General features: G+C 40.5%; 1 protein-coding gene across 7 annotated transcripts in view; it reads left to right on the top strand.

Annotated features, from left to right (window-relative positions):
* MOCOS (molybdenum cofactor sulfurase) overlaps positions 1-12,559 on the top strand; it is a 213,383-nt gene that overhangs the window by 121,737 nt on the left and 79,087 nt on the right. For all 7 annotated transcript variants that reach the window (XM_021528759.4, XM_085571776.1, XM_085571774.1 and 4 more), the window contains one exon: positions 390-466. In XM_021528759.4, the coding sequence (XP_021384434.2) occupies positions 390-466 (77 nt within the window). The remainder of the gene's footprint in view (positions 1-389; positions 467-12,559) is intronic.

Below are 12,559 nucleotides of genomic sequence, written 5' to 3'. Positions count from 1 at the left end.
CATTGGGGGGTGGGGGGATGGACACAAGTCTCCACCTGTCTTCTCACCTATTCCCTAAATTCTCAGAAGGTAACTTAGGACCTTGTGACATTAGCTCATGACACATAACTGTTAACCATTACTTCAATGTAGGTTAGTACAAAGTTACTCTGTGTAGGATAAAATGATACCTTTCTATGTGCTACTGTTTATGTGAACCTCTATTGCTTTGAAGAACATATTTTTCTGTCACAGGACACTGAGAGAAGACAGAGAGATGAATCCCTAAGGGATTCCCAGTCTGCAAATTAGATTCACTGAATATAAAAACAGTAACTCTTAAAAAAGATTTAAAATTGGTACCATAGCTGCATGTTTTATTTACTGTTCTCATTTATTCCATTCTTTAGGTTTGAAGATGGTACTGTCTCTTTTCTTGATATCATTGCTCTGAAGCATGGATTTGATGTTCTGGAAAAACTCACAGGTCAGTTAATATAACTCTAATACTGAAGACTGCAGTTCTGGATTTATGTTCAGGGTACAGGTCTGATCATATTTCTTATGGCTCTAGCTTAATTTTCCTTTCTAGTTGTACTATCTATGTTCCTCATTGTGAAGATGAGTAATAAGCCAGTGTAACTGTTTGATGTGAATAAGCCAGTGTAACTGGCTTATTCACATGCTCCCTAGTGGATTATTCCAGCCTGGTTTGAAAGAAAAAAAATGGTCCAGACTGGTTCTAGATATGCCAGACTTGAGTACACAGAGCACTTCTCATCTGCCTCACACTCACAAAGATGCAATAGGAAAGTAACACTAGAAAGTAGCTGAGTGACCCTCACTGTTTGAGGCAACCTTTGAAGCCCTTGACATGGAGCTAATGCTGAAGTCCCAAATAAAACTTCAACCGATCTTCAAGCTAGAACCTGTATGTGAAGAGTGATACTCATATGCCATAAGAAGGCACATTCCCAAGACTGCTGCTTGTCTGGCTCAGCACCTCAAAAGCACAGTCTCTCAGTGCTTGCTGCCATGGGGCAGGGACTCTCCTGAAAAGGGCAATTGACACCAGGGAAGCTTGCACCACGGGCTGTGCAGATGTACCATGGCGTGTTTCCACATGTGGGATATGCCAGGTTAACAAAGGATGTTCCTGAAATGGGTTTCTTGATCAGGTATGTGTATTACTTAATGCATGATGTCTGAACCTCCCTTCTCCAGGGCACTCTTCTATTTCCTATATAAAGTCGTAAAGTGCATCATGATGTAAAAGATGCCTGAGTCCAGAGAGACATTGGCTATGAACTTTTCAGCTTAGTGTAATTCCAGCAAGTGTCTGTGGAGGTTTATTGTCATGATTTGTTTGAAGGGTTCTGGTTTCTTCTTCCTCCCAGTGCAAGGCTTCTGTGAGAAGTATTGCATTAGATGCTTCTGGTCTTGTTCATGTGGAAATCAATAGCAGTTTTCATACACATCAATAATCTGACTATGTCCAGCAAGTAAGGATGTTTTATTTTATGTTGCTCAACATGGAGACCAGGGATCAGTCACCAGCCTTTAGTATATGTTCTTGTAGTACAGAATGCTTCTCAAAAATGTACAACTTAAAAAAACACATTCACTTTTAAAGAGGGCTTTGGTTTAATGTGTAGGAGCATTGCCTGCCATGAATGTGAGATTTTATGATAGCACATCCTCTATTGCATTTCTCATCCATCTTAACCTGTTATTGGTACATATTTTAGCCAAACAATTGAAAAATCTCATAATACTAGACTGAGGGGAGCACTCAGCCCAGAATCTGAATAAAGCGGGTATCATTTAGATAGATAGTATCTAACACGGTAGAAGCGAAGCACGAAGAAATGAGATCTTCCAGTTGTCAAAAATATGAACTGGTTCAAATTTCCATACTTAAAATTCTTTTATAAAGAATGAAAATCAAAAAATTAGGAATATTTCTATTTTTAAAATTTTAAAACATTTTTTCCCACAGTGCTAAAATGCAGAAAGATGGGAAAACATAGACTGAAAGAGCAAATAGGAAGAAACCTATATGGAGGGGAAAATTGAAAATTAAATAAAAAATGGTTTTGACAAATACTGTAATTTTAAAACTTGAGCACTGCTGGTGTAGTCTAGGTACTTTAGTAGTCTCTAGTCAAATTCTGGAGCGCCACATTGAAAAGCAGAAGCACCAGCACTGCCACTTTACAGATATAAGAGACTGGAGAAATCCATAGTGGAAGAAAAAATGGAATTCTGTAAAGGATTTTAATCACCACATGATCCAAGAATTTTCTGCAAAGTTGGGCTGGTCCCATACCATTATCCATGACCAGAAGTGAATTAAGCTTTTGTTCCAGGTAAGTAGGATCTTTCAACATGTTCATGCTAAAACTTTTGTGATTATGCTTACATGTATGTGCATGTAATTAGAAAAATTTCCATGTGATGTGTTTTTATTAATTAGAATTTAATCATAGAGAAGGGAAATTTAAAAAGCCATTCAAAGTTGATAGTAGAACATAGCCCAACTACGATAACGTTTGGATTTTTTTTTTTCCATCATAAAATGCATTTTTATGTGTCAGCTTTTCAAAGCTGATGTGAAGAGTGGTTCAGCCCGATCAGGTCTCTTGGCTCTTCTGTGCTGGCTGTGAGACAAAGGTTTTGGGGGCCCTGCTCGTCAATTTGTGTAGGCATTGAATGTTCCTGGCACAGCTGATGCAACAAGAGATTCAGGGATTTGCAGTTGCCATTTCCTCTCACAATCCTTTTCTCCCCAGAATATCATTGACAACATGGTGTTTTGCAGGTTATTTAATTTCTGTCAAAGGCACAGTGTTCCCTTTGAACAGAGATTATTAGCACTTGGGTGTATACAACAAAGCCATTGTATCCTGTAGAAGCACTTCATAATCCAGAACTGCAGATTTGTTTTAAGCCTCTTTATGCATATTTCTTCCACTTCAACTGTCAGAGTTTTCAGTAGCAAAATGCACTGTCAAATGTGAATCACTTTCAAATCTCACTTTGCTGTAGCTACTGGAGTATACTTGCTTTGCACTCTCCAAACACAAACAGTGATTCTCATTCTGGGCTGGAAGTAGCCTAGAGTAACAACTAGTAGCCTAGTGGTTATTAATCATGTCCTAATGTGTAATAAAAGCACTGCTGAAGTTCTCTGGGGATATGCTGTAGCTGGATTATTCTGGTGTAATTATTGAAGATGGGAAAGAAAATCACTAATAGAAAGTAACTCAGAGTTTTGGTGTTAGTGTTGTGAAACATCAAACCAGTTTCTGACTGATACCATCCAAATACATCCTTGATTGGTCTCAACTTCCATTTAGAACAAGGCGTATTTCCTGCCGGAATTGCATAATGATGTGAATGTGTATTTAAACCATTCCCAGAGGTCTTACATGTATATGATTTTTAAACTCACGGTTTATGGTATGTATTTTTATTAGTAAATTTTCATCTGCTTTAAAAATGAAACCAAGGTACATAATTTGTGCCTTATTGTTACAAGGTTTACTTTGATTATAATGTCTCTTCAGGAAACATTCATTCACTTTAGAAGAAAGTATAATGTGTATGGGAAGGAATTTTAAAATGCAGACTAAGTCTCCTAAGGATGATGAATTGAAAGTTGTTTCTAATTCACCAGATGCTTGATTGGTTGTTACAGAGTAAAGGTTATTTTGGCCTTCATCAAGACAATTGTACCACAAAACAGCCAAAGCAAAATGTAGTGCAGGATGTTAAATGGTGATGGTAACTTAGTTTTTTAACTTGATCTCTGGAACTTTTGTTTTGTTTTGCTCTTCTCCATCAAGGACTGGTTTCAGACAGTGATGTGATATTTGTCAACCTGCATTTAATAGTACTGCACAGGTTCTCAAGTGTGTTGTGTTTAAACACTTAAGGTTTTATAAGACATCCAATTTAGGGGGCAGACAAAAACAATGTTCTAAAATTATCAGGGATTACTGGGATTTCTTTTGGGTAGTGTTTGTGGCTTCATCCTACTCTTGTCTGGTCACATCACCTAAACTTGGACCACTTTGCTTGTGTATTTTACTGCTTTCATCCTTAGTACTGCTTTCATTCATAGTTTTAATAGATTTGGGGGTTCACTAATGTGAATATCAACTGTGCAGTCTAAATATTTCTAAGTGTGTGTATCTTTCTTTCTACATGTGAGATTATATAAGAAAGGTGGTTTTCCTGCCTTATATCAGATGGTTGCTGTAAAACAGCCATGGCCTGCTGATGAGTCAGAACCTCTACAGAGGAATTACCTGCACTTGTTCTCTTTTAGATTTGCAACATGAGATTGTGTTTCACTCTGAGGACTCTCACTTGTGTTTCATCTGTGTGGACACTGCTGAATGCTTCCATTGAAGTCAGTGGGGCCATGAAAAGTCTAATATAATGGCTTGGGAGATAGGTGAGGAATTGGGATACTTGAGTTCCTTTCCTTGGTAACAAAATTTACTTAACATTTATTAAATCACATAAATACTAATCTTAAGGGGAACAGTGAGTTAGGTAACCAAATATATTTTCAGATCTGCATTTAACCTCTGGATGGCATTTACCTTATCTTGCTGAAAACACTGATATCTGAGCTACCATTTTGATTCCCGCTGAAATCCGTGGAACAGACAGTGACTTCACCAGCTTGATCCTTCTGAATTTTTTTTTAAATTTAGAGTGAGAGGAGTTAAAGCCAGCAATATCAGCTCTTTTCTTTGTCTATTAAAGGAGTTTAGATGATTAGCTTAGTGTGGTATAGGGCATTTCTTTCATTTTATATAACTTACTTGCTAATGATCCCTTTGGGATTAGAAAGCTGAACTACCAGATTACTTAAGGTGGAAATAGTGTTTTAGGATTTTTTTTTTGCTTCCCTTAGATCTTCAGCTTCTTTTGAGCAGGGCAGGTTCTACATTTCCTGTGGCTGAAATAAACCAGTAAATCATAACAGGAAATGTTCTGGAAGAACCCTGAGGAGCGTGAAGGGAGATTTTCTATTTGTGAAACCTTTATCTGTCCATTACTCTAGGAGTGATTTCTGTTTTCCAACATATATTTCATGCTTCAAATCCAGGTTTATTCAGGTAGATGTTACTTTCTCTGAGGGGGAAAGGCTCACAGTCTGACAGCAAACTATCCTGCAAAGGCAAAAAAAAAATTCTGACTCCAGGGTGCAAATGTGCCTGTTATGGTAAAAAAAAATGTGTTTTGTAAAGAATGTGTGTGTACAGCTGATTTCAGAAGTCTGTGGTGGTTTTCATTTTCAAATGACTGGTTATAGCAGATTAGGAGGAAAGTAAGCCATTGTTGGGACTGTGGTTAATTTATTAGGAAGAACAAGCTTAAGTGAGTGTGCATTTACTAATGGTTATGGATTAAATTAAAACAATTACAGAGACATATTACAAAAAGAGCAAGGAGATGAGGCAGTCTTGTGCAACTGCCTGGAAGTACAGCCAAGCACATACAATGTGTTTGGAAGGCAAGTTTGGATTAATAGGTGGGGGCTACTTTTTATACCATAGATACAAAATCTGTTCCCAGTTCTGCCTAAGGTCGCATGGTGAAGTCCATGGAGGAGAAATTGCTGTACCCCCCATTGAGAGACAATAAGAGCAAGTCTTCAATAAAAGCCATAGGAATATTAGCAGCAGTCAAGTGTAATGAAACAGATCTACTCATTGCAGTGCAATGATGCAGCATTGCCTACATATGGCCAAGGGATATCTTGGATAAGAAGCACTTACTGTCTGTAATAACTTTTTCCCAATATAATTTTCTGTGTCAGATACAGTTAGGACCTGAAGGACTTGTCATTTTCATTACAAAGTTGTCATTATCACTGCTAAGAGATAAAGTGCGATGAAACCATCTTTTTCAAAGGAGAACAGAAGTGACAGCTTTTAGACTTGGGTGCAGATCTTCCAAAGACTTTTTGATGCCTCAAGTGATAGATTAGGTGAGAGACCTTGTTATTCTTAGAATGCCCTTTTGAAATGGGAAAAAAAAAAGGTCTTGTTCAGCTGTGTTCTTAAAGCATGCATTTGAAATATTCAAGAATTGTCTCTGCATATTTTCAGCTAAAACCTGGAAGGGAAATGGCAAATAAAATTACAAATAAATAAATTAAATTTCATTTTAAACAGGGTGATGTATTACTAATTATTTTTTTCCTACATCTTGATATACTAACAAGGAAATAAAATGTTACCTAGTGGATACTAATTTCCTTTACTGATAAGGTGAACTATTGTCTTACTAACATTCACCTGGAAAATGAACCTTGACATGGTGGTGAAATAATTCAGTTTTATGAAAAATTAGAACATGCTGGGACTAGAGAATGATCAGTGTTTTGGTGTTTGTGGTAAACGTATGGTGCTCCCTTCAGCCGCCCCTCAGAGATCTCAGGGTCCCACTCTAGTGTGTGCTGGCTACCATGGCAAGGATTACCTTATTTCATTTAGTACATTTTTAATTTCCCAGCTAACTGGATCCAGCTGTTTCATCTCTTCATGCAACACAGAGATTTTATGCTAAATCCAAAGGGGCTAAATTAAAGCGAAATGAAATTTGCATATCATGTAAAACTCCACTTGTTCAGCAGATCCAGATTATATGGTGCTAATCACAAACACTAGACAGAGTAAATCCTCTTGAAGTCACCCTGGGGTTAAGTCAAATGCTTTACACTCTTTGACACATACCCATGAAATATGTAATCAAGTCTGTTTGACGTCCTCTCCTAATTATGTGTGTGTATTTTAAGCAGATGCTTTTCCAGCTGATCTGTGCCTTTTGAGATCTTTTTTTTTTCATTATTAATCAGAAAATCATGCTGTATGTTAACGGCAAGTGCCAATTACGAGAAACTAATCTTAGTTTCTTTGCTTCTTTGCTTAGAAGCTCTGCTTTTGCAAATAAGACCATTGCCAAATAACATATAGATGTAAAGAAAATATGAGAACCTCTGAATGTTTTGCATCAGGGACATAATTATTCTACCATGCGTTGCACTATTTCAGCCTGAAACGAATTTTTTTTTTCCATATAATGTTTTTTTTTAGATTGAGGCAAAAATATTTAATAAAGAAGTTCTCTGTTGGAAGTAAGAAGAGCTGCTTGTTTTCATAAAGTTAGGATTGAAATGATAAAAATATTTTTCCAGAAGACTCTACACTCAAAATTTCTGTCCAGAATGTTAATGTATAAGCTTAGCCTTTCTTGAGTCTCCTTACTCAGTGAGAAAATATCAGGAGACACATTCAATATTTAACTAAATTGGGAGTCACTGAGTTTTAAGTTAATGCCAGTTTTATTGTGACTATGTAAAAGTAGTCTTCAGAAAGGACTAGTGACTTAGCTGGTTCTACCCTGCTCTTCAACTGAAGTACGCAAACTTCCACTTCCATTTCACAGAAGTTTCAAACTGAGTATTTTCTCTTCAGTGTGTTTAGCAGAGACATCTACTGGCAAATTGTTAACTGGCATTCTTCTCCTCAGATACTACAATGCCATTTCTTACATCTCTGAAGGAGAGATCTGCTAATATGGAAATGATTACTTTGAAGCTTTTAGATGTGCTGCAGCATTAAATTTATTGTTTGGGCAGAAGCGTTAAGTAATGTATCAACAGATAAAAAATCAATAAAGGCAAAACAAAATTTTCCTATTTTCTTACTAATGTTACTTCCTGTTGAACAGGCAAGCTACTTTTAGCAGAAATGTGCATATCAGAGTAAAGGAGTTTATGATCCATTATAGATGAACAGTACTAATTGCAAATCACGTAATAATTGTCGTCAGTCTCCATTGATTTTGATTCAGTCAATATAAAATGGAAAGAAGGAAACCACAGGGTATAATTGGGAGAGCTGTTTTGCCTACAGGGACTGCTTTCACGTCTGATGCTTGCTCCACACTCACAGTTTGTTTTTTTTCAGTAAGGATCTTCCTCAGCTGTCACCTTTGCCCGGTTGTTAATGGCTCTCAATAAAGCCATTCTAGATAAGGGTTCAGCTCTTGTGCGCTACTTGCTCTACTTGGTTTGAACATTTAGAGGCTGTCAGGGTGGAACAAGACTCACACAAACAAAGCTACCAGCAAGTTCCCCTTGGGGTTAAGCCCTTAAGGAACTCCTGGGAATGCACCTGGCATCTTCTGCAGTCCAGCCTTGCTGCCCCACCAGGAGACACTCACATACCTTGGGGCAGGAGTAGCCTTGCAGAGGTGCAAAAGCAGAACTGAAAAGACACAGATGATTGATTACATGGCCCCAACAAAAGGTCTTTAATATTTCAAAATTAGCCTTTGCCTTTTTGGGTAACCTGTGGATTCAAGACACTAAGTAGCATCTCATCCATGCAGCTGGAGTGGGTATATTTTCTCACAATAACTACTGGCAAAATATACTTAAAGGGCTTATCTGAGGTGCTCAGATAAGCAATTTTTTTTCAGATTGGCCTAATTCAAGTAAAATGTCCTTATTCTCTTAACCTACTCATCCTACTGAACCTACTTTGGGCATTTTTGTGCTACATTCCTACAAATAGTCATTTTATATTACTCTAAGTTTATATGCATTTGTAATGCCATTTCAGCTCTGTTATACTTTCAGGACTCTGTGTGTACCTTGCCTAATTCCAGATTTGAGATCCACACATCTATTCATCCTTATAACACCCCCTATTCCCCCATTTTCATCACATCCTAATTTCCATGAAAGGAAGACTTTACTGGGCAAAGAATTTCATTTGTAAGCTGCTTTAATTGCAATTGTTGTGACTCTGTAATAGCTGGGAAAATATTTTTGCATGTTTTCCCCTCCTTTCTCTTTTTCTTAGTTGTTTCTCCAAGCAGACTAGGTTGAGTATTGTCACAGGAGCTGGAGTGAACTGCGAACCATCTTTATGTTAGGAGGTGTTGTAGCGCGGTACGCGCTCCTCTCGCCGCGGCACTCCGAGCCGTGCCGTGCTGGGCGGTGAGGGAAGAGAACGGGCGGCCGCTTCCCCCTGCAAGCTCTGCAGTTCAGTTCGTGGCGCGCGGGGACAGACGAAGGCAAAACGGGACTTGGGGGTGAACGGGATGGTTTTATTCAGTGAGCCCCAAGACCCCGGCGGGCGGGGGGGCAAAGGTTTTATACAGAACTCAGGAGGACGGGTGTAGGAACAGCAACCAATGAGGGAATAGCAGGGGAGGAGTTTAGGGCAGAACTAACATCTGGAAGCTGAGGAGGGGGCTAGAATGAATGACAGGGAAGGTTCTAGGGAAAGGGGCAGGGAAAGGGAGGATTGACCCCTTGGAGATGGGGGGGGGGCGAAACAGATATTAAACAAATATCAAATGAAAGAAAAACACACCACCGCATCTCCCTCTTTTCCTTTACAAAAAGAAGGAGAATTTTGTGGTTTAAGCAAATTAATAAAACATGCAAATAATATAAAATCATATGATAACATTGTAAATTACTTAAAGGACATGAAAGACACATTATTGCATTTATAGGGCAGGAAGAGTAGTAACAGCCTAAATCAGACATAAGACTGTACAAAACTTGCTGTTTTGCTGCTCTGAGTAACAATCTAGAATAATGCAAATAATTGAAACTATTGAAATAGAATGAAATAATTGACAGAAATTAAACTAAAAAATTTAATTAGAATGATTAAAATTACAACTATCTAATTTAAATAAAATAATTAAATGGAATTATTGGAATTAAATATAATAAAAGATCAACTAAATATAACTAATAAATTTTTAAATTTCGCAGCAATGCAGCAAGCCTGAAGCAATATAGTAGCTGAGTGATTCCTGTAGCAGTAATGGTTAAACACAGCCTTTAAGTCAAAAAATATCAGAAAATACTGAATTAATTATAATTACAACAAAACAACTTAATATAAAATCAAATTGTAACATTATATATTATTAAAAAAACATAAATTGAAAGACATTAAAAAATGATAAACTAATTGTGATTATAACATATGAAACATATAAAAACTTCATCTGGAATATATAAAATTGTCCTAAATGAAAGTCCAAATTAAGGGTACAAAGCACAGCAGGATTTGTGACTTCATCTGATTTAGAATTTGCTTCGTTGCGGCGCTTGAGATGTTCAGCTTCTTAAATTCTTAAAGCAGAGTTAGCGGATAGCGGCGCTTGTCTTAAAGCAGAGTCAGCGGATAGCGATGTGGTTTGTTCAATTTGAATGTTTGTTTGCGAGGTGGGCATAATATCTTGAGTATTAATTAATTGGGATGATATTTCTTTCTATAAAATATAACTCAACAAACAGATTATTCAAAAATAATCAAAAGCAAAAAGAGGAAGTTGTAGTTAAATAAAAAGGAATATTGGGTAGGGTACATTAAGGAATAGGATAGGGGAATCAGACAATCACTTAATTAGTGATTGCCATGATTAACAGGGGGTATTGGTAAGGGGTGGACCGGGGCGCCGCAATTTCAGGGGGAAGACAAAATGACGGATCCTCAGTCCCGGGTTTCGGCTCCATTTCCTCGGAAGAAGATCCCTCCCGACCTTCCCCCCGGAGGAAGAGCCAGAAGAAGGATTGGGGAATATCCAACCCCGCCTCCCCCCAACAGGGACTAGCCTCGTGCAGGGACGGTGCAGGGCTATTGGGAGAGAAATGGGACTGGCGGGAAGCCAGGGGCGGAAAAGAAGGGTCAAGGCGGGAAATGGGTCCCGAGCGGCGTGGCCAGCGCCATCTTGGGAGGGGTGCCAGATACACTGCACTTGGCCTGAGCAGTGTCCGGCAGGGCACTTGGGGCGGCTCGGCCACAGCAATCCCCAAGGGAGGATAGGAAAGGGTTTTAGGAAAGTCCGAGGGGATGGGGATATAGGGAGCTTCACAGAAGCAAAAAGGGGAAATTTGTAGGAGGGGGGGGGGCCGCCCGACGCAGCTGGATGTCGGCGCAATGCGTGGGTGTAAAGGGCCCCTTTTAACAACTCTCCTATAGCTAACGTGTCGCCCTCTTAGCTGTTCCCTACTGGTGTCTTTTCTACCCCCTCCGTCCAGCCCAGAATGGGGAGGGGAGGATAGAGAAGACAACTTTTTTGAGGAGAAGAAAAAGCGATCCAATCTAGGTCCCCACAGAAGACTAGGTGAAGGATAGCACTCAGTGCTAGCTTCCCCCAGAAAAAGAAAACCCACCCGCTTGCCAGGGACATGCACGGCTACAGCCCCAGTCTGGGCGCAGACGGGGGTTAAAACGCGAGAAAAAAAAAAGCAGCAAACCCAGCCGTCCGTCGGGGCGACCCCGCACCCGTATAGCCCACCTTACCTTGCAGGCTCGGACGGAGATGGCTTGGATCTTCTCCTCGACTCGATGGAAAAGTCGCGCTGAAAACTGGGGATGTTCCTTCCCGGTTTTGGCCCTTCCGGAAGCCTGGGTGTTCCCGTTAAACCAAGACTCGTCCCCGAAGCCTTGGTTTCGGCCACTATCAGCCTCCGGTGGTCTCGCTGCAGATGCTGACCAAGGAACGAACCTCTTCTCGGTCAGCCCCTCTTCAGGCTCCCCCGAGCCGCTGCCAAAACCGCCCTCTGTGTCCTCGGGTAAGTCTGCCCGCCAAAAAGCTCTGCAGCCCGGCTGCCCGTGCAGCGCGGCTGCTCCCGGGCGGGAAGATGGCGAGAACAAAGAGGGTCCCGGAGCGTCAGTTTTTCGCTCGGCGCTCAGCTCCTCTTAGCATCAGGCAGAGCTTTTACGGCCGTAGATGTTCCTCTTCCCTCCTTCTTCTTCTGTGAGGCGGGCGCCCCCACGAATTTGCCCGTTTTTTTTACAAGACGAAGGAGGGAACCATCCTCTCGCTACCATATGTTGTAGCGCGGTATGCGCTCCTCTCGCCGCGGCACTCCGAGCCGTGCCGTGCTGGGCAGTGAGGGAAGAGAACGGGCGGCCGCTTCCCCCTGCAAGCTCTGCAGTTCAGTTCGTGGCGCGCGGGGACAGACGAAGGCGACACGGGACTTGGGGGTGAACGGGATGGTTTTATTCAATGAGCCCCAAGACCCCGGCGGGCGGGGGGGCAAAGGTTTTATACAGAACTCAGGAGGACGGGTGTAGGAACAGTAACCAATGAGGGAATAGCAGGGGAGGAGTTTAGGGCAGAACTAACATCTGGAAGCTGAGGAGGGGGCTAGAATGAATGACAGGGAAGGTTCTAGGGAAAGGGGCAGGGAAAGGGAGGATTGACCCCTTGGAGATGGGGGGGGGGGGAAACAGATATTAAACAAATATCAAATGAAAGAAAAACACACCACCGCAAGGAGGACTTTGCTACCATGACTACACTAGCAAAACCTATAAGGAAAAAAAAAAAAGCTATTTGCTTTTGGGTGTCCAGCAGCACAACTCAGTATTTCAGTCATGATGTTCAAGCATTTGAGCAGGCTGCTTAGGAAAGTTTTGGGAAGTTTTAAGGAATCACTGTCTCTGGAAGTATTCAAAAAAGGCTTAGGTGTGGTGTTTAAGAACATGGTTGTGTGGTGGATTTAGCAGTGATG

The sequence above is a fragment of the Lonchura striata genome, chromosome 2 (genome assembly GCF_050655825.1).
Source record: "Lonchura striata isolate lonStrDom1 chromosome 2, ASM5065582v1, whole genome shotgun sequence".
Lineage (NCBI taxonomy): Eukaryota > Metazoa > Chordata > Aves > Passeriformes > Estrildidae > Lonchura > Lonchura striata.
This window is presented reverse-complemented; position numbering and strand designations above follow the sequence as displayed.